Source organism: Anneissia japonica, unplaced genomic scaffold (genome assembly GCF_011630105.1).
Source record: "Anneissia japonica isolate Jap-2015-1 unplaced genomic scaffold, ASM1163010v1 scaffold287892_len502923_cov169, whole genome shotgun sequence".
NCBI lineage: Eukaryota > Metazoa > Echinodermata > Crinoidea > Comatulida > Comatulidae > Anneissia > Anneissia japonica.
In genome coordinates, this window is record NW_022743765.1 from 435,433 (window position 1) to 459,485 (window position 24,053).

At 34.7% G+C, this 24,053-nt stretch overlaps 1 protein-coding gene across 1 annotated transcript in view; it reads left to right on the plus strand.

The window, feature by feature from the left end:
• The window catches only part of LOC117119531 (insulin-like growth factor-binding protein complex acid labile subunit), a 99,139-nt gene extending 75,476 nt beyond the window's left edge, over positions 1–23,663 (plus strand). Inside the window, exons 11-12 of the mRNA XM_033264355.1 lie at positions 3,101–3,160; positions 23,579–23,663. Of these exons, the coding sequence (XP_033120246.1) occupies positions 3,101–3,160; positions 23,579–23,663 (145 nt within the window). The remainder of the gene's footprint in view (positions 1–3,100; positions 3,161–23,578) is intronic.
• Positions 23,664–24,053: the final 390 nt, after the last annotated feature.

The window sequence follows — 24,053 nt, forward strand, 5'->3', positions numbered from 1 at the left end:
CGTTCACCTTTCATCAGTTGCCTGACGATCGCAATAGCGTGAAACTCCGAGTAGCAACATTCTGTTCCAGCGACCTCCAGTTCTATATATATATGTATATATATATATATATATATATTCAGTGGACATTATAATATATATATTTTATGACGGATGAACGATATTTAAATAAATTTTCAATTAGCTGACTATGAGAGCTGAACCTCTACAGGACATTATATTTAGGCGCATATATAATAAAATAACAAACAATAAAAAACAATAATAATAGTTATTTAATTTAATAGACCAATAGGATAAACCCATTTTGTAAATAATTATTTACAATTTAAATGCAACTGAAGTGGTAAATCTGATCAGAATGAAAAGGAAACCTTGCTTCCACCAGGACTCGAAACTCAGCACCTTTTTCTTAACGTGCGAAGGTCTTACCAACTCAACCACCTGTGGTCGAGATACATATTTATATATTACAACATTATTAGTATTCTTTTAACTAGTATTGTATCTATATACTACTACACAGCAAAGTATTTTAATTTATATATAACATAGTCTGCATACTTATATACATATATAGGTATTTCATAGAATCTTGCCACTGTTCTGATTATTTAATAACAATCCAAGAAGATGTATTATTAAGATATTATACAATATTGATCTTAAATGACTTTTTATTACCATAATTATCTGACCATGTCACCACTTTTTTTTAACCTTTTGTGGGGGTAACTCATAGTTTTTTCATCATTCTTAATTTAAATAAACACTTACTGTACCACGGTATACAATAAGAAATCCTGTAAAAAATTAAATTAATTAAATTATGAGATTTTGAATATATTAAATACAAAATATTATTTAAATTTCATGAAAGTAATATCATCATACATATACACATATATACATACATATACACCTCCACACCCCAACAAACACACAATACATATATATATATAATATATATAATATATATATATATATATTATACAATTCTTTTTGATATCAATTTATCATTTCACATTAAATACAATATCTGATGTCAGACTTTTTCCAATATATAATGGAATATAATAAATACAAATACATGTCACTACTTTTGATGTTATTCTTTGACTATGCAGTACTGCAGTAAACATATTTAAAAGAACAAAACCTTTTTACATGGCGGTCACCTTGAAATTTAATATGGCTGATAAATGACCTTGACCTAAAATGGCTGTCATAATGATCTCTGATGAAATAGTTCCTATCAAAAATTGAATTTTGTGAGCTTATATATGATTTTGCTGTAAAACACGACCACTTACAATCTATTAAGATTGTCTACGTATTTAACAGAAAAATAAAAATTGAATGACCTTAAATGACCATCTGACCATGCCACAAGTGCTATAAATCAGTGACTATGAAAATATATTTTTATACATCATAATTCTTATTGGAAGTAGTTTAAAAGTCGATATATTGCTAAATATATGTTTTGCGTGGCAACCATTTTGAAATTCAAGATGGCCGCCAGAATGACCTCAAATGAAATATTGTAGTTCATAGTAAACATTTTTGAATTCTGAGATCGTGGGTATGATTCTAATGTAAAATTTGACAACTACGTACTTTTAAAGATACCATACAATATTTGACCTTGAATAACCTTAAATGACCCATTTGTGGCAATTTGACCAGGTCAGATATGATACAGTATGATGGTATTCCTCGAACATATAAACATACTCTTAGACATTAGAATTATAATTCAAAGTGATTAGGAGCGGAGATATAGATAAACATAAGTTTTATAAGGCTACCATTTTGAAATCCAAGATGGCCGCCATAATGACCTCGGATGAGGTGGTTCCTACCAAAAATTGAATGCTATGACCATAAGGAGCATGTAAAAAAAGTGATGCTTTTGTCCGGAACGTCCACATTAAGTCCAAATATGGCCTTAAGCTGCCGTACTAAATACTGTACTTACCTGACTGTGTGTTTGATGACAACTGCAGTTTCAGTCACATAATCAACATTGGTTGTGACAATGAAGGCGCAAGACCGCACGCGCCGCCAAAGCTTTCAGTGAATTGAATCTCAAATGAGATAACGAAAGCTCTCAAATGACTTAAGTTACTGGATGATTGTTTTATATTTTTAATGAAACTAATCTCTTCTAATTTTAAATATATTTTCCGTGAATTCGTGATTATTCGTCGTCATGCGTAGACTAAATGCGTGACAAATTTAAGATCACATTTGTTTCTTTCAAATGCGTGTTACATCCAAAATCACTTTAAAATGCGAGACCGTCCCGCACGATGCGAGACGGTTGGTAACTATGTGGTTAGCATGTCTTTTGTAAGCCAGGACCCAATAGTATTTTGTTACGTTTCTTCACAGAGGGGGGTTCTTGCGAACCCCTTGAACCCCACCTCCTGTATCCGCCATTGTACTGCAAGAAGAGTGTCACTATGCCTGCGGAAATTTAGAAAAAATACAGTGTAATTATGTTTTAGCCCTACACTAGTCCGGCTTCAACTAGCCGACCTCATGGAATGTGCGTTTTCTCATAATTGCCTAAAGTTTGGCTGCTTGTTAATACGAAAAATCACCTTTTTTCGGTTTGTGCACTATGGCCAGTCAGTCTAATTAATGTAATGGAATGTAGTGGGTCCTAATATAGCGCATTAAACCGAAGTCTCAATTGGTTTAAGAAGAAGATAAAAATAATAAAAACCAAACTATTCTAACCAAAAAATCTATTTTTATGCTGTGAACAGGCTATAAGCAGAAAACCAAACATCACTGCATAACTAACTATATAATGTAGTTGCCTTATAAATATCCACTATTATTATTGTCCTACAAAAGTTGACTGTTGATACACTTCAAGATAACATCTTGTTAAGAGTAGTCCCTCTTTTTTATTTTTTAATTGATTATTTTCTGCTTATATTATAGCGCTTTTCCGGATACTAACCTGTTGTTTTCATTCTGACCATGCTTATTCAGCTTTCAACTATGTATACTATGTGGTAAAGAGAAACAATACACAGAGCCTTGATTAAAGTTGTGATTATTTATACTTCTTTTTCATTTTTAGATTCCTGGAAAACAATGATCTGACTAAATTACCCAAGTTTCCGAAACAGATAAAAGAAATGTATGTATTTACTTTTAAATTAAATTTGAACATGTACTATTGCCTCAAAATGAAAATAATATAATTAAATAAACACTTGAAGTTAACTTGTTCATTTTGCCGTAAAATGCAAATTATTAAATTGAGAAAAAGAGGAGACAATACCAGTTGGTGCTTCTCATGTATATTTCAATGGAACATCACAACTATTAATTTGATCGATGATGATGAATTTTATCATAATAAGAGTGCCATTTCTAGAAATCTAGAAGTACCGTACTATTTCCTAAAATGTTCCCACCTCAGCCCTTAACTGTGGTGTGGACTAATGGCTTTGAAGTAGGTAGGCCTAAATTAAATACATTAAAGACAATGTTTTTAATATTTACTTTCTATAGTACATCACACATATTAATTAGAAATCTTTGGTTGCCGAAAATCGCTGGTAAAACATCAGAGAATTGCTAAACCCCGCAAAGCTCCAAAAAAAAAAAAAAAAAAAACACCGCAAACCCCATCCAAACCCTGTGATAGTGATTGGATCATGCAGTATAGGACTCAATTTGTAAAAAAAATTAAAAAAATAATAATAATAATTTTATGTTCATCACAATCTATATTGGGGGTAAAAAGGCAATTTTTTTGAGTTTTTTAACCAACAAAAATCAGGATTTTACCCCAAAAATAGGTTGTGATGAACATATATTATGATTTTTTTTTTGATTGAGATACCAAGTGAGTCCTTTTGATGGAGTTTGCACTGTGATTTGGGGGGTTTGCGGGGGTTTAGCAATTTTTTATACAAAAAATGGCATTTTTACCCCAAAAATAGGTTGTGACGAACATAAAATTACGAATTTTTTTATTGTGATACCAAATTGAGTCCTTTACTATGTGATTCAATCATTATCACAGGGTTTGGGTGGGTTTGCACTGTGTTTTTGGAGGTTTGCGGGGTTTAGCAATTTTTTTATACAAAAAATGGCATTTTTACCCAAAAAGTAGGTTGTTACGAATGGAACATTATAATTTTTGTTTTACTGAGATACCAATTGAGTCCTATACTACATGATTCAATCACTATCACATGGTTTGGGTGGGGTTTGCACTGGCTTTTTTACCCCCAAAATAGGTTGTAACGAACATAAAATTAAGATTTTGTTTTATAGAGATACCAAATTGGGTCTTATACTATGTGATTCAATCATTATCACAGGGTTTGAATGGGGTTTGCGGTGTTTTTTTTGTTTTTTTTTTGTTTTTTTTTTATGTTTGCAGGGTATGCGGGGTTTAGCAATATCCAAACATCATGAGAAATTTGTTAGTGGTTCATTTTGACTATATAGTGATGTAATGATGAATTTTACTATATAAAAGTGTCATTTCCGGTCATCTACAGGTAATATTTCCTAACAGTTTCGCTCCTCAGGCCCAACCATGGTTGGCCTGAGGTGGGTATGGGCTCATGAACTTCCCCTCACCTTTCAAAATAGATCAAACCACGCCCCCTCCCCAACTTGGCACATTATCCACTACCCCCATTGCTAATTCCTATATTAAAAGTAAGACAAACTTTAGTCTTGAAGAGCTGTACCAAACTTAACTAAATTTAAATTTCTCTCACATATTATACAAAACAATCTTTAGTATGTGAGCCAATCACTAACAGTCCTATATTCACATGATCTCATGAACCAATCATAATATCAATAATTTACTTACAGAGACACAGCATAGCCAATCACAAGCAAGCTAGTATAATCTCCCAAATAAATCAATTGTATAGTAACATTAACATAACACTTCCTTAAGTATTACACAAATAAATTAACAGTACAGTTATCAACATTAACATTACACTTCCTCAAGTGACATACCAGAATTATAATTAATTGTAATCAACTTTGTAGAATAAATTCGACAATAATAATAATAATAATAATATCAATAGTAGCTTAAATTGACATATAACTCAGATATGGAATACAGTACTCCATTACATCCCCCTTCCTATTTTAGACTACTGTGTTATTCTGTAACAAAATATAAAATATCATATAGCTGAATTCAAATTATAACATAATCAAATAATTTCTGTTACAGCTTCTTACATAAAAATAATGAGATAAGCATCAAAACATGTCAGTCTAAATTATAATAGTAGATATGATTCCAGAATTCTATTACAAAACCCATATGTATACATATAAATATATCAGAGGTATACATCCTAAATATTGGGTCATGATATAAACAGTTCCAAGCTTTGATTACAGATTCATTTACAAACAAATTTACTAAAATACTGAACTACCTTAAATACAGAACTTATTCTACAATTCAAGCCCTACTCAAACTGTGATGTATTGCCAATAAAGAACCCGAAAACTAATTCAAAGTTGTATTGTACTTTTATTGAATCAACAACTATTATCGTGAATACATAGCAACAACATCCAAAGTTATCAGATAAAAGCATGTTCAGAACAGATCCAGTACATTCCTCCACCTTAAGTTTAGAACATCGTAACCCGGAGGTTTTATTTAACAACAATAACATTCCTTGTCAATGGAGACTTAAAGTCAACGAGAATTACTGTATTTATAGAGGCATGTCATATCATTATCTATCCATTAGTTAAAATCAATTTGGCAGGTGATTTAGAGAACACATTAATTCAACAAATGACTTTAAACACAAAGCATTTAGACCTATAAGTCCAGTGTATAAAAAACAACTCATAACTTGTGCGATTATAAGTTCCAAATAATGTTCAAAGTTCATCATAAACCATGATAACATGCAAATAGAAAGTTCACAAATTCATTCTGTTCGGTGCTTTACGAATTCTGCCTGATCTGCGAAGTTCTACCACTTTCCCTCCAGCTGTCATGGTTTTTGGTTCGATGCCTTTGTTGCAGCTGTGATCTGGCATATTACGAGAATCAGTTGGCTGGTTCCCTGAATGGTGTGGTGATTTTTCAACCGGTACGTCGATTGCCATTGGCGTCATTACACAAGACGGTTTACCAACGTCCGCTGTAGTTGGCTCCGTGACACAAGATGGTTTACCAGAATTTTCATCTGGAAAACGTTTGCGAATATGGTCGATGTGCCGACGCCATTCTCGACCATCCTCCATATGTACATTAAAGGAGACAGGACCTAACTTGTGATGAAGTACCCCTGGTAGCCACATGGGCTTTCCAGCAAAGTTCACAACCCATACAGCATCTCCCTCATAGAATAATCGCTCGTTAGCTGTTTCTCGTTGTGCTACTGCTTTCGCCTGTTTAGTTAGTACGTCGTTCTCCATACTAGGGTAGACAAGGTCAAGACGAGACCTTGGACGTCTTTTCATAAGCAGTTCTGCAGGTGACTGTCCAGTCGTAGTCTGTAATGTGAGTCTATACTGCGCTAGGAATCTGTATAACCTTGATTCCAAGTCGCCAATTTGAGTCTTTGTTAATCCTTCTTTCACCGTTTGCACAACTTGCTCAGCCAACCCGTTGCTTGCTGGGTGATACGGTGAGCTGCGAGTATGCTTGATTCCATTCTGTTTGCAAAAAGTCTGGAACTCTTGGCTGGTGAAGGAGGTACCATTATCTGATACCAAGTTACATGGTACGAAATGTGTTGCAAAAGTTCGACGTAACTTAATTAACGTGGCTGAAGTGGTACTAGATGACATGATATGAGCACCAATGTACTTGCTGTTCAGATGGTCCGGCATAATCTATGTGTATCCGGTACCAAGGCTTTCCTGGGCATTCCCATGGGTGCAGACTTGCCCTTGGCGGTACTGTACCATTCTGTTGACAAACAGAGCATCCTCGAACTGTGGTTTCAATGTCTAGTTCTAGCCCAGGCCACCATAAGTAGCTACGTGCGAGGGCCTTTATTCGCACCATTCCATGATGACTGTCATGCAATTCTGCTAAGAGTCTTTCCCGACCCTGAACTAGAATTATTACTCTTGAGCCCCAAATTACACAGCCTTTCTGCACAGATAGTTCATTCTTCCGGCGATGAAAAGGTCTATATTTCTTTCCTGCTTGAGAAGGCCAATCTTGAAGTATAAACATGACGACGGCTGATAACACTGGGTCTCCAGCCGTCCATTTAGCCACTAGTGATGCTGTCACTGGGGTGCCGTCCAACAAAGCCATCGCAAACACTACTTCCTCTGGTACAGGAACGGTAGTCGGTGATGTTGCCAATGGTAGTCTGCTAAGACCATCGGCGTTACCATTCTGAGCTCCGGCCTATACTGCAAAGTGTAGCTATAGTTTGCCAGTTTCAGTGCCCAACGTTGAATCCGTGCACTTGCCATAGGGCAAACAATTCGATGTTCCTTGAGTAGTCCCAGCAACGGCTTATGGTCTGTCTGGATCATGAAATCCCTACCATAAATGTACTTGTGGAACTTGGTAATTCCAAAAATAATAGATAGTCCTTCTCTCTCCAGTTGTGCATAATTTTTTTCCGCCTTCGACAGAGACCGTGAGGCAAATGCCACCGGCTTTTCAGCTCCATCTGGCATGCGATGCGATAGCACTGCGCCTACCCCTAAGGTGATGCATCGTTCAGAGTATCAGTGGCGACGTTGGGTTATAATGCACAATGACTTGTGATGATTGCAACATTTTCTTTGACATTTCGAAAGCTTCCTGCTGATTTGGACCCCACATCCATTGAACTTCCTTACGAAGCAGATTGTTGAGAGGCGCCAGAACCATGCTCAGGTTCTGTAAGAATCGATGATAATAATTTATCATACCTAAGTAGCTTTTCAGCTCGGATGCGTTCATTGGAACCGATGCCTCTGCCAGTGCGTTTACTTTTTCTTGAGTCGGATGTATTCCTTCTGCATCTAGTTTATGCCCCAGATAGACACATGACTCTTGCATGAAAACACTCCTGTTTTAGTCGAAGTCCAACATTTTGAAGTCTAGTCAGGACTAGAATCAAGTTTGCGTTGGCCTCTTCCCATGAAGATCCAGTTACTAACACATCATCCAAGTACACTGCTATCCTTGGAATTCCTTGCAAGATTTGTTCCATTAAGCGTTGGAAAATTCCGGGTGCTGATGCAATACCATAACACAGTCGGGTATAAGCAAAGAGTCCCTTTGTTGTGTTAATTGTAGTTAGTTTCTTCGAGTCTTCCTCAAGTTTTATCTGTTGATATGCATGACTGAGGTCTAATTTGGAGTAATACTTCCCTCCTGCTAAATTTAGTGTATAAGTCTTCGATGTTCGGAATAGGACATCTGTCCATCTTTGCAGCAATGTTGACAGTGAGCTTGTAGTCACCACAGATACGGATATCACCGTTTGATTTCAAAACAGATACTATTGGTGCGGCCCAATCGCTAAACTCCACAGGCTTAATCACACCTTCCGAGCGCAATCTGTCTAATTCGTTTTCTACTTTAGAGCGCAATGCGTGCGGCACATCCTTAACTTCGCCGTACAATTCTTTAACGTGCCAAGGTCCTTTTTGAAAAGTTCTGGGAACATTTCTTTGAACCCATTGCCTTCTAGCCTGTGAACTGTTGACCAATTTAATTGGAGTCGTTGTAGCCAATCCCTTCCAAGCAGGTTTGGATCTTTACCCGGTACGATCAAAAGTGGAAGATGGTAATTTTGGTTTTCGTGAAAATACAATTTAACTGTTGCTTTATTTGCCACTTTAGTACAATGTGCGTTCCAGGTCAAACAGTCATCAACCGTTACTCCGAGGTAGCAATATTCATGTACCCTATCTACATATTCATTATTAATAACAACCGGATCATGAACAGATGGATTTCTACTGAAATCATATATGAGCTCTTTCGTCTTCTTAACATTTAAAATTAAAAAGTGATCCTTACACCATGTAACGAACTTCTTAATTTCATTCATATAATCACAGGCATTATTTCCTTTTACGAAACCACAGATGACAGTATCGTCAGCATATATAATTATACTCACACTGGGGGACGAGCTTTTGCAGTTGCTTGCATACAAAGTACATAGAACCGGGGACAGCACGCACCCTTGGGGAGCACCTGTATTAATTATACGTGTACGTGATTTAATGTTATTAACTTTAGTCACTTGCTCTCTATTCCAGAGAAAACTATGAACCCATAAAATAAGTTTAGGATTAATATTTATTTCCATCATTTTATTAACCATGATATGTGGTTGAATTGTGTTAAACGCACTGCTAAAATCTATAAATAATTACCTCACAACTGATTTTGGTTTCTCAAGGTGGTCAACAATACCATGTAAGTAACATAATACCGCATCCTCCACTCCCATTTTTCTTCGATATGCAAATTGGGTAGGGTCGGGAATCACTCTTTTATCAGATAACAGGTGTTTTAGAATTATTTTTTCCAGACACTTCATCACTGTACTAGTTAATGCCACCGGGCGGTAGTCATTAAGTGACAAAATTGTTTTTCCCTTAGGAACTGGTGTGATAGGAGCAGTCTTCCATAACTTTGGGATAACCCCTTCATTAACAGCCAACTGAAAATTTTTACTAAATATGGGAGCTAGTTCATTACAACAATATTTAAGAACTTTGTTTGCTATATTGTCTGGACCCGAGGCTTTGTTTACACTGACTTAGCTAAATACCTTTCTAACTACACTTTCAGTAATATGTATTTCCTCATTATCTTTTCATTTATTAGTTTAGCTTTTAGGTTTTTCATTTCAGTGCTAAAATCATTGTTATCGAATCTGGAGTAAAAATTATTGAGTTCGTTAACAAATTTATATGTAGCTTCGATTTTATTGTTCTTCAATTTAAACCCAGTGATCTGTTCCAGGCCTTTCCATACCTCTCCAACATCATTGTTTTTAAATTTTTTCCTCAATTTTCTGTTTGCGTTTCCGTTTATCCAGTTTAATTTGTCTTTCAAAAGACAATATAATACAACAGTATAACTCATAGAACAGAATTTAATTCTTTCCTCGTGGTTCTCTCTCTGTGGCAACTCCTGCCCTCAACGTCGGTATTGTCACACAGGACAACAGTCAGAACACCACAGCTGGCCTCCCTGAATTCATTAAAATACCTGGTGCAGACCCGTAGCTCCTCCATCTTATTTACTAGCGACCGCAGATTAGCATAGATTATTGAAGGCATAGGTACTTTGTGCTTGCGTCTTTTTAATCGTTTCCTAATTCCTCCGCTCCGTCCAGATCTTCTTACCATACCAGGCTTTGTATGTCGCGGATACTGATCAAAGTCAGGTGGCTTGCTAACGGTACTGCTCGTTTTCAGGTCCAACAATGCTGCACGTGAGTAAGTAATGGTAGGCTTAGCAGATTGCAAATCTAAACAATGAAAATATTCCGCTATTATCGATGATAATATCCCATTACTAATCCTGTGTCCCAAATACGAGACAGAAGAATAAGCCATTTTACATTTAACTTGTTTTACTGTTAAACCTGCCTCTTGGATTTTGTTATGAACATCATTAACATGTATAATATGCTCTTCCTAAGTATTACTAAATATACATACATCATCAATATATGCTCTAGCATATTTATTCCATCCATACAGAAGTTTTTCCATCAATCGTTGGAATGTAGAACTGCTGTTCTACATCCCGAATGGTAACACATTGTACACATATTGCTCAAATGGCGTTACAAATGATGATTTGGACTTAGTACTTTGGTGTAAGGGAATATGATAAAACGTTTTTTGTCAAGTCTAATGTCGATATATAGCGAGCAATAGATACATCATATATATAGCATCCATTCTAGGTATTTTATATGGATCTACCTCAGTTACTTTGTTCAAAGCCATATAATCAGTACATATTATTCTAATATCACCTCCTGGTTTTGAAACCACAACTATCGCAGATGCGTGAGCACTAGTCTTAGGTTCTATTATACCTAGTTTTAACATAGAATTTATTTCATCATTCACTTTGTCCTTAATAGCATGAGGAGTTCTATACGGCCTCTGTCGGACAGGGATATCGTTAACAGTTAATACTTTATGTGACGTATTCGTCGTTCTACTAGGTAGATCTGAGAATATTAACTTATGATCATCAAGTATAGATTTCAAATCAGATAATTGCATTGATGATAATTCATTAGATTTGTTTATATTTTTCCATGTTTGAGTTTGTAAGAACTTAATATCTGTTTCTACATCCATGCATTCCATTTAAATAGCATCAGATTGATTGTAGCTCATCATTTTTCATTATATAATGTCATACACATGTCCTGTAACATAGTGACATTTAGCCTGTCTCTTTTCATGATCACGATCTTGCCATCTCTTACAACTATTTACATGTACTATTTTCCTGTTCTTAAGTTTATCATTCATCTGTATGATATAATTGACTTCATCTATCCTATCAATGATCTTATGGACCCTGCCACTTACTATGTAGTTTATCTGCACCTTCTGGTAAAAAATACCAGAACCTTATCAGTTACATCAAATTCTTTGTATTTACAATTACGATCATAATACTGTTTCATCTTATCTTGGCTCTTTCTAAGATTACTGTTTGCATTACCCATCCATTCTGTAATGCGTTCTCGCATCTCCCCAAGATAAGTCACTGCAAACTTATTATCATTATCTGAGGATACCAAATTTTCTTTAACTAATGTTAATGGTCCTCTAAAATGTCTACCATACAACAGTTAAAAAGGAGAATAGCCAGTAGCCTGACTTGGGACCTCCCTATAAGCAAATAGAAATTGCGGTATATACTCATCTCATTCTTTGTATTGTTCGGGTGTAAGTGCTCTCAGCATGTTTTTCAGAGTACCATGAAATCTTTCAATTAGACCATTAGTCTGAGGGTGATATGCACTGGTCTTTAATTGCGTGATATGTAATCTAGCACAGATATCCCCCATAACCTTAGACATAAAATTAGTACCCTGATCATGTACAATTTCCTGAGGAACACCTGTTCTAGCAAACATTGTGATAAGTGCATTTACTACTGTTGAATTGCTTCCGGATACATAGTAGCATAGTCACATGTGATTAATAAGTACATATTGTGTTTACGAGTTCTTACTAACGGTCCTAAAATGTCTATACCTATTCTCTTAAATGGTGTGTCTATCACAGACGTAGGATTCTTACGTTTAGCCTTGCTTTTATCCATCCTCTGGCATATAGCACAATTACGACAATATCTAGCTACATCTGTAAATATCACTGGCCAATAGAAGTTCACTAAGACCCTGTCTTTAGTCTTTTCTACTCCCATATGCCCAGCCATCGGTATGTCATGAGCTATCCTAATATTCAGCCTACATTACACAGGTACAACAATCTGTTCTACACAACTTTTATCATTGACTTCAGTCTGCTTTCTTCTCCATTTTCTCATAAGTACATCATATTTTAGAAAGAAACATACCCTATTTGTTCATTAATCTTATCAATAGATAATCCTCTTTCTAATGAAGTTTAACGTACTATCTTCTTTCTGCATCATAACTATCTCTTCTCTACTAATCATACTTAATTCGTCATTGTTTCTATGTTACTTAGCCATGTATCATGTACAACCTTCTTATTGTCTACATTCTGATCAATACTAGTTGTTATAATATTATTGTCGTTAGTGTCATTATCATCAACATCATTAAGTTTGACATCGCCTAGGCTTTTTAGAAATTCTCTTTCATCTACAGTGACTTCTTCAAACTATTTCTGTGCTTAAGCTCTAGTCAGAAAACATAGATCCTTAGATATAATCTTGCCACAATTATCATCTAAATCATGTCCTAGCAAGATATCTCTTTGTAGTCCTTCAAATACTGCTACTTCTACTTTTCCTGTCACTACTTTACAGTTTAAGTATATTAATGTTAACGGAAAATCACTGAACATCCTATGCCTCTAACTGTTATAGTCTTATTAAGATAACAATGATCAGGAACAATGTCTGCCATTATAGCTGACTGAGTACAAGCCGAATCTCTCAATATTTTAACATTTCGGCCTTCTACCATACCATCAATAACGCATTGTTCCATTCTCGACTCAGCAGTATCAAGCATACAAATAGATTCCGGTCACTCACAACGGAATACAGATTTGGGATTAGGACCGCTACCATTTTTCTTAGTTTAATTTGGGCAGAATTAGCTCACATGTCCTAACCTATTACAATCATAACATCTTACAGTTGAAGTGTTACTATTATGACTATCTGATCGTCCCATTCTTTGTTGATTATGAGTGTAGCTATTAACCTTAGACCAATGATCATGTTGTCTATTACTACTAGAGTTGTGTTTCCCTAGACAACTATTCGTCGCATGGTCGTCTATCACTACAAATATAATTTCTCATGAAATTGTTCCCTTTATAATAATTATTACGGCCTGACTGATATTGGCTTCCTGACTCCTTCTCGCAATAGGAAAATCCACCCCTATTAACAATATAGTCCACTGCTAGCTTGGCCATTTCTAAAATATTTTTAGGCTTCTTAACTCTAAGAAAAACTTTTAATTCTTCAAGCATCTTATTCATAACCTGTTCCATTATCACTAATTCAACAATGGCGTTGGCATCATCATCTTCTACTCCTGCAAACGTAATCGAATGTTTAACCTGATACTCTAAATCTGTTATACATTCCTTAATACATTCATCAGGCTCCTAGCTCTAGCTCTAAATTTCATTCTATACGTCGCAGCACTAATCTCATACTTATCCAGTATAGCTTTCTTAAGTGTATCATAGTCCTGTGCCTCAGTATTTCTAAGTCTAGCATATGTCACTTTGGCCTTACCAACTAAATGCAGGAGCAAACTTAGCTGCCCAAATCTGTCTATCCCAGTTATTAATTATTGCGAGATTTTCAAAAGCTCTAAGGTACACATCAATATCTTCATTTTCTTTAATCCTGGGTACTCGTCGTAAATCATGGTGTTGATTAAGTACACTATGGTTATTATCATTAGCCTTATTTAATACTTCTAATTCTTTAATTTTTATCTTGGCTTGTATTTGTAATTGTATTTCTTGTATTTTAGTCTCTTCTTCTTACATGTAGCTCTTTTAGACTATTTTCCTCTTTAATCCTATTGGCATCTAATTCTAACTGATATTTTAACCATTCTGCTGGAGATATACTAGCCGGTATCATTAGGTGCACATCTGAACTATTTTCTACCTCATGTCTATCTTCTATGTCATCCCCATTACATATGGTTACCTCATTATTATCTGCCATGTTTTTTTAAGCATTTATTTCATTACAATTTATATACTTAATTCGTGTACCAGACCTTAATAATATATCACCAACTTCCATTAACTTAAATATTACAACAATATACAAAATAGCCTACATGCATCTTTGTGTAATCAAATTAAATAGTATAGTGAAAAACAGGGCCCCCGTGACCATTTTTCGGGGACTAAGGTTTCTCTGCTGATTTTGCATCACTAGGGTATAAATAAAAAAAAATGAGCGGGGTGAGCCTCCAGAAAAAGGGCGGAACATGTTTTTCGGCGGCCATTTAAAAAAAAATTAGGATAATGGCTCATAACTTTACTTCTACTCCATGAAAAAGGGTAAATCTGGTATCTAACTATGTTATCAGGGTCAGTGAGACATGTTTTAAAAACCTAGGATGGCAGCCATTTTGAAATTCAAGATGGATGCTGTAATAATCGTTGAAAATCAAATATTCCCGTATAATTCCACTTCTTGTCTTTGAAAAATGGTAAATTTGATGTCTCATATGTTACTGGGCTCTACAAGTTCAATAAGCATAGTTTCATTAAGATAGAAAGGCAGCCATTCTAAAATTCAAAGTGGCCGCCACAAAAATTGTCGAAAATCAAATATTTTGGTATATAATTGCACTTCTCCTCGATAAAAATGTTAAATTTGGTGTCTATTCATATGTTATTGAGCTCACTGAGTCCCATGAGCATAGTTTCAGAAAGCTAGAATGTCAGCCATTTTCAAATTCAAGAAGGCCGCCACAAAAATCGTCAAATATCAAATATTTTGGTATACACAGTAATTCCACTTCTCGATAAAAATGGTAAATTTGGTGTCTAATGACTTGTTATGGGGCAATCTGAGTCCAATTAACATAGTTTTAAAAGGGTGACAACCCTACTTTTTTCCAAAATCTTTGCCATTAATATGTACACAGTTTACCTTACAAAATACAAAAATAATTAATTTTGAGAAAAGAATACTACCATTTATACAATAAAACATAAGCATTTGTTTGATGAACCTGTATAAATCACAATTAGGTTCATATGTCATCATTCTCGTCGTCAGAGGACGATTCATCGCTTGTTTCATCATCAATCTCATCGCTACTGTCACTATCATTTCGTTCTGGAACTTTAATATCACTGGGTAGGTTTGGCTCAGTACTTCTTTTGGCATAGCACTTTCCATTAATCAGTTTCCACCCACTTTTTGTTGGTGATTGGTGGATTCTTAATGAGAAGTTTAATTGATTGTATGATAGATAGTTGGCTCTTTTAATATGCTGAAGTAGTGAATCTTTGTCTGGTGGCAATCTTGCAAGTGACTTTCTCTTCTTGTAGGACTTCCACTTGGTCACCCTTGCCTCTGTTGTGTTTTTGCTTTTGTTGTCATTGTATATAAACTTTAAGACAAACTTGGTAAGTTTTTCAAATGTTGAATTTGTCACAGCAAGAGATTCTTCACAGGATTTCAACAGATTTTTTGCTTCTTTGCTTTCTTAAACATTATTGAAAATCTTTGCCTTTCCATTTCCAAAGAATGCAGAGTTACTATCACAGCCGGTCATAACATGAAGTTGAATTATGATTTCTGCCATTTGATAACTACACAGATCCAAACACATTTTCTTCTGACTTTCTATAGATCATTTGTTCTCCTGGCATCTTGTGTGCAACGTATGCAGCCTGAACATACACATCTGTATCCTCCGAGTCTATTACTACTGGTTTAGTAGTTTTGCAGCTTCTTGAGAGATAGTAGTCAGCATCATTGTATCTGCTTCTGCCTGACTACAATTAAATTCTGGTATCTCACTATTATCTGCTAAATCAACACAATTTTCTAAAGAGTACAACACTCTAACTCCTTCAACTCTACTTCTTCTTGCTAGGGTTTCTTTAATAAATCCTTGTATTCTTGACTTGTTGTAATCGCTCTTCAGGATTTCGTTAAACTCTTTACTTGATAAAAACTGGTCTTGTAACTTCATGTGTGTATTAGGTATTTTCTGCCCATTGGATCGTCGTTTTCTTTCTTCATATTTGATGGACTCTTCTTTACCGTATGGGTCATTAACACATATAATGGTTGATGCATTGTGATGTCTTTTAAATATAATATCTGTGCATTTGTTGACATAATTCTCCCAAGTAAATAAGGAACCATCTTCATTAAGCCTTTGTTCTTTATTAGGGATTGCCTTTCTGATGACCATGCCCGTATCGATGATAGCAGTGTATTCTTGTATCTTATTTGCAGAATTGGCTTTCGTATCCATACGGTGGACAAGTTTTGATTTCTGGCATTTTCTAAATGTACAATTAGCATTGAATATGGCCAGGGATTCAGAGGTTATTCTATACCTAAAAATATATGTTAAAGAGTTGTCATCTAGCAGGGCAACAACAGCTCCCAATCCATCACTCTCCATCCCTTTCATAGACACAGAGGCAGACGCTTCCTTTACAGTTTTCATCTTTGTGAAATTGAGTCTTTTGTTTCTTTTAATTTTGTCATAGATAGATTCTTTATTGGAATACACTCTTTCTTTTAAGTATTCTTCAATTTGATTTTTACCATCTTCATGTGCACTTTTAAAATCCTTCACCAGTTTTTCAGACGCCTCAATTCCTGATTAAAGACTTCTAAGATTGCCGTTTTTATCATCAAATGGGTTGCAATTAAATTCTTTGAAACATTCTCGTAGATCTTGCACTGCTCTTTTATCTTTGGCAATTCTGCCAGGTGCACACTCTTTGTGCCCAAATTTAGATTTCTTCAAATTTGTATGTTGATGAACTCCCTCTCCTAGCCTACCAAAGTGGTTGGCATTATGAACATTGACCATTAGTTGTTTTTTTGTTCTTTAGTTTGTGATGCCAACCATAGTACATTCAATCCACATATAACGAGGTAGGCCTGAGTGTGAGTGACCAGTCATTGATTGAGAAAAATTCTGTGAAAAGAATTCAGCTTGTTGGGTAGGAAGAGTACCTAAAAATTCCCAATGATCTGGTAAAAGCCTGGACTATTTATCATTGTCCAATATTTTCATCCAAGGAAGCATCTGATACATTGAAGAAAGGAATACATTCCACTTCTGAGATCGACAAGAATGTACATTCATAAATAGAATGCCTACCATATCAATGTACGAGATCCAAAATCTTGCCATATCACTGTTTTCATTTGCCTGCGAAAACATCTCTTGTACACGTGCATGTATCACATCGAAAAGTTCATCATGATATTTCTTTCGATCTGCTGGACAATGAGAAGCATTATTGACAGATTCTAGTTTGACTTTCTCATCATCTGTCAACTTGAAACCATGTTCCATCAAAAGATGATCAACAGTATTTTCTCTCATTAGTGAATGACATCTCATAATTCTATTAAAATGCTTCCCCTTCATAGCTTAATCAACACTACCATCAGCTATTACCCCAGCAGCAACTAAAACCTCAGACAAGCCTGAACCCATGAAACTTTTGTTAATGGCTGACATAAATGAAATTTGCATATGGAATGCACCAAGATGTTGAATAATATTTGCAAATAATTCTTGATGGGTGGTTTTGAGTTCCAAGGAAAATGCGTATACTGAATATATAATAACTAATAAAGCAAATGGAATATGCTTCTCTTTCAACATCTTACTCAATTTCAGCATAATATCAAAGCAGACAGTCTTACTCGGTGGTAACGGATAAGTGTGGTGAAAATAAGCTTTTGATTGTTCCATTGAATCTTCCATAGATGCCTGAAAACCTGAGAAGCTCGGGATATATTGTGCTGATGGGTCTGGCCTTTCAGCATTTTCTTATTCTCTTGCTAATGTGTGAATGACAGCCTTGGTGTGTTGACTTGATGAATCGTCTATGGTCTGTGTTGGTTCTTGACGAATTGGAAGATTTTTTCGTTCTTTTTCCTAAAAAGTGACAGTTTATTGTAATCATCACAAACTTTCTCGATAGTACTTGCAATGACTTTCTTATCAACTTCCCTGTTTTTACCTTCATTAGGCTTGACCTCAAGGGACTTTGGTTGCACAAACATGACATTAGTGCGATGGGCTGCTGATGCTTCCCCTGTTAAAGTGTCAGTTTTGAAATCATCGTTATCTACAACAACACACGGCATGCCCTCAGAAATCTCTACCGTGCAGAAATTTGAATTCATCAAATCATTATATGTCCAAAAGTCACGAAGCATCAATGTGTCTTTATAACTAATAACAATGCCATGTTTATTTTATTTTATTTATTTTATTTTATTTATTTCCAGGCAAGACAATACAATACAATAGATAGGAGAAACAAATGACAAAAACAAAAAGCCTGAGGATTACCTAAAAGCGAACTTAATCACTATCTAAAGGCTCTCCAAAACATTAAAAAGACAAACATTAAAATCTGAAAAATTCACAATTCACAATTCATATATGTACAATATAAAAAATTAATAAAAATATTACAAAGAGAATTACAATTCCATTAAGGTAAAAATATAATTTAATTAATTTAATATGATTTAATTTTTAAAAAAAATGTGAACAAAGCTGGTATGAAAATCACTTCCATACAGTACAATCATTTAGAAATACTCTATACTTTTGTTTACATAGTTTAATAGTATTGTAGGCCCTCTTGCTTAAGAAATTATTTGCATATAATGATCATGTTGCTTGTAGGTACGGGCTTTGATTGACGGAGGCAAATACTTGTACAGTGCTGGAGCAGACCGCTCCATTCGTTCATGGAGGTACGATGAATCAAACACTTCAGAGTACAAATGTTACAAGGTAGGTTACTATATACAGTTTATATATTTTATAAATGGTTTTTCATTTTATTAGAACCAAAAAGGTTTTAATAAAATAAAAACCATTTATAACGCCTGTAAATCAAGAAACAAATATTTGTTAGGACTGGGTATGGCTCACTAAGTCACAGGACCTTTGTGCCAGATAAATGAATGAATGATAATACCAACAACAACAACAAGAACGACAATGACAACTACTACAACATCAGCAACAACAATAATAATTATTTATTTATTTATTTATTTATTTTATTTATTTCCAGGCAAGACAATACAATACAATAGATAGGAGAAACAAATGACAAAACAAAAAGCCTGAGGATTACCTAAAAGCGAACTTAATCACTATCTAAAGGCTCTCCAAAACATTAAAAAGACAAACATTAAAATCTGAAAAATTCACAATTCACAATTCATATATGTACAATATAAAAAATTAATAAAAATATTACAAAGAGAATTACAATTCCATTAAGGTAAAAATATAATTTAATTAATTTAATTTGATTTAATTAAAAAAATATTGCTTAAGTACATATTTAAATTTTGTGGAATTAATTGCACATTCCCTAATATTTGGAGGTAGGTCATTCCATAAATAAGGAAAATAATTAAAAACAGTAAATTTATAACAATTGGTTCTAGCAAATTGGATCTTAAATCTAAAATCAAACAGATGACGGTTATTAACAATTTATGAAGTAGTTCAATTAACTCTTTATTTTTTGTAAGACCATGTGCCGTAATTGACAGATTTGTTGCTGTTTGAGTCGGATTTCCGGTGAGAAATGATGCCATTGACAAAGTTTTAGGGCTGAAGACTATGGATTCACAGGAAACATCTTTTAACCATGTTAAGAGGCGTAACAAGAGCAGAGAGGTTTCTCTGGCTTTTCCAATTCACTAACATAAGGAGGCAATTCAACATCGGGCATGCCACAAACTTCTTTTTTTAGACGTACTGCAGCATTCCGCATTAGTTGTTCATTAGTGATTCCTGCGGAATTAATGACAGCTTCAGCATAGGAACTGCTGCCTTTCACCTCATAAACTAGTTCACTTACATTCTTTCTTGTGTTTGGTTTGAACCCTATATCAGCTTTAAACTCTTCAATTAGTAGCTCTTTGATATAACTTGACTTGATGTTTGAATCAATCCCAAAAATTCTGAAGAATATTTACATAATCCTTTCGTAAACTTTGTAATGTCCATATTTCATGTTTCTCAAATATTGTTGAGTATACTTGACAGAAAAAAATGTGTTTTGATGTGGTTGGTACCTGGACGACTGTTATATCCAGCAACTAATTGAGAATTACGATTATCAACATAATGTTTCTAACAAGGCTTACAGTATCTGACTTCGACAGCAAAGGGATTTGTTGTTATATCTGACTTCGACAGCAAAGGGATTTGTTGTTATCTCAATACATCTTTCAAGTCTATCTTTCATGACAGGATCTTCTAAAAATTCAACATGAACCTTAAAGCTGTACCACCCATCATTGCTTACCAACAATCTAAGTCTTCTTTTATCTTTATTTTTACCTTTAGGATCACCTGGTTTCAAACACCAAATACATAGATCTTTATCATGCAATATACCATCACGTCGAAGTCGTTTCGGTTTAGGGAGTTCATTTGTAACATTACTTGCTGTCGAAGAGTTGTGTTCATGTTTTTGTTGTACTTCTGACGTCTTCTTTCTTTTGACTGCTTGACAATGGTTTTTGCTACTACACAGTGTAATTTCACATGATTTGTGCATGTATTTTCCGGTATTGCTAGCACCCAAATCAACTGTTGTAAACACATTTCCGAACCTGTCAAGATTTCTCCATTTTTCTGAATGATCTTTAATCTTATTACATCTACTTGGTATCATTTGGTCTATGGAATCAATTTCCGTACAAGTGTCACTACATAAAATACACTCTAGATGAACAGCAAGTGCACCTTTGCGCTTTCCTCTAGTTCCAATATTTAATGTTTCAACCATAGTTACAACCAATGGTAAAATAGCGCCAGAATATCGTAATCTGGTGTACGCTGTACAAATGTAAAATGACACGAAATGACCACCATTATCGTTATTATCACAACTAATGTGCAAGAAGAATACAGATACTGTACAATAATATTTGTTTAATGACCGCACCACTTCAATAGTCAGGGCTCCAAAGCACAGGTATGGGAGCCTGTAGCTGTGGTGTAGAGGCTAGACTGGCGCCTACTAGGGTAATGTAGTACTTAGCTTAGGCCTAGGCTACTGCTTAGCCTGGCCATTTCCAAAGCTGGAGTGTTCTATCTTTAGTTTTATATTTATCTTTTATAATTACCTTGAAATTAAAATGAGTGTTAATGAGTGTTAAGTATTTATTCACTGAGAAGGTTATCTTCTTTCATATACTTTTTCTTGTCAACATCTAAACTGTATTCTTCCAACTCACCAAAGTTAGCTCCAAAGCAAAATGTGCTCACTGCATTGTAGACCTTCTGTCATTGGCTAGTTCTTAGGTTTTTACTTTTAACCAATCACAGGTGATGTTCTGTTTTTTTTTTGTTTTTTTTTTAACTCAGAGAGTCCAATAACATATGATTAAACACCAAAGTTACCAATTTTGATCGACAAGTGGAATTATATACCAAATATTTTATTTTTGACGATTTTTGTAGCGGCCATCTTGAATTTCAAACTGGTTGACATACTTCGTTTTTGAAACTATGTTCATTGGACTCAAGAATGTAAATAACATATGATTATACACTAAATGTAACATTTTTTGAGCGAGGAGAAATGTAATTATATACCAAAATATTTGATTTTTGACGATTTATGTAGTGGCCATCTTGAATTTCAAATTGGCTGCCATCCTAGTTTATTGAAATTATTCCTATTGGGCTCAGAGAGCCTAATAACATAATTATGATTAGACATCAAATTTACCATTTTCCAACAACAAGAAGTGGAATTATACTGGAATATTTGATTTTCAATGATTATTATGGCAGCCACCTTGAATTTCAAAATGGCTGCCATCCTAGGTTTTTGAAACATGTCTCATTGAATTACGTGACCATGATAACATATAGTTAGACAATAGATTTACCCTTTTTCATGGAGTAAAAATGGCCGCCGAAAAACATGTTGATGCCAAATCAGCAGAGAACCTTGGTCCCCGGAAAATGGTCACAGGGGCCCTGTTTTTCACTATACTAAAATGGAACAAATCATAAACCCTACCTTAAATTTTACAAACACAATTTACTCTTGCTTCTGCCTTTTCTTGACTTTGCCACACTACGACTGCGCTGTCTTCACAACTCAATTCAATTCGCTTCTTGATTTCCGTTCTGAGCACCTCTTGACACACACCAGTTCTGCGTTACCCAGTCCAATTTCTCAGATATCCAGATCACCTCTGATTCGTTCAGCTTATTTTTGTTACGCCCAGATCAACTTTGCTCTGCCCAGATCAACTCTGCTATGCAAAGATCAACTTCTGCTTTACTAGATTTACTTCTGCTTCATCAGATCAATTCTGCTTTACCAGTTCACAGCACCACCAAGTGATTTTAGTACGATCACTTCCAGCATTCGATGACATTCCAATGAAAATAGATTTCTTTTACTGCTGCCACCATTGCTAATTCCTATAGACGCCACTGCTGTATATCAACAAAGAGACTCGGGTTTGTATTTCCCTAGTTTCTCCACTTCGTCGAGTAGTCGTACGGTCGCATAAGGGCGAATGCTTTATCAGTTTTATTCAAATTACGCAAAAAGCTCATTCCTTGTTTGAGCATAGAAATTAGTGAATTTTTAGAAAGTGTAACCTGATTTTTTGACAGGATAATAATAAAAGTAAAACAAATTCCAGTGACTGGAAGTGTTTCCGTCACTTTACACTGTAAAATTATTTTATAATACAATAATTTGCATGTTCAAGTTATCATTTTTATGTTACTTCAAAATAAAAAGTTAATTCCAAATTTGATTTTTATAATTCATTATGTTATATTTTATAAAGCAATACATGTATGCCTAAAAAATATTCATTTTTTATTATGTTTAATTATGAATAACAGGCATTAAAATGTCTTGGAAGCACATTCACAATCTATTACTGACCTTTCGACGATCTGGGCTTATTCACTAACCAATAGAGGCTATAATATATTAATTTCACACTCATTTGAATTCAACAGATCTTAAACCAAAATATTACCTCTTAAAAAAATGCTCAGTTTATTAGTGATTAGGGCTATTAGAATGTTATTTATTTTAAATGATGATTGATATTATAACAATCTTTGACATTTAGTAATTTCCTTTGCAGATATGCAAGCTACAACAACATTCAATCAATTGATGGAGCTTTCGAAGACCTAACACAACTTAGTGAATTGTATGTTATTTTTTGATTTATATGCCTTTTCCTACTAATAAAATACAATTCTAAGAAATTATTATCATACAACACAAATAATCGCTAACAAAATTTCTCTCACTCTGTCAAAAGAAAAAACATGTTTTTAACGACGACAGAATTCAAATATATATTTCGAGCTTCATACATTGACCAATATACTGTGACTCCACTCCACCCCCTCTTGGACTGTTAAAATTGCTAATATGTAATATTTTAAGACAGTGACATACCCCATAATCTGATTTCAAATCCGGATTCACCCCTGCATCCACTCCTGCATAATGATAGACGCATTATTACTAATAATCTAAAAACCTTTAAAATAGGTGAACAAATTTATATCCGTTCTCTTTAACAGGAAATTCATGCCATGTATGAATCT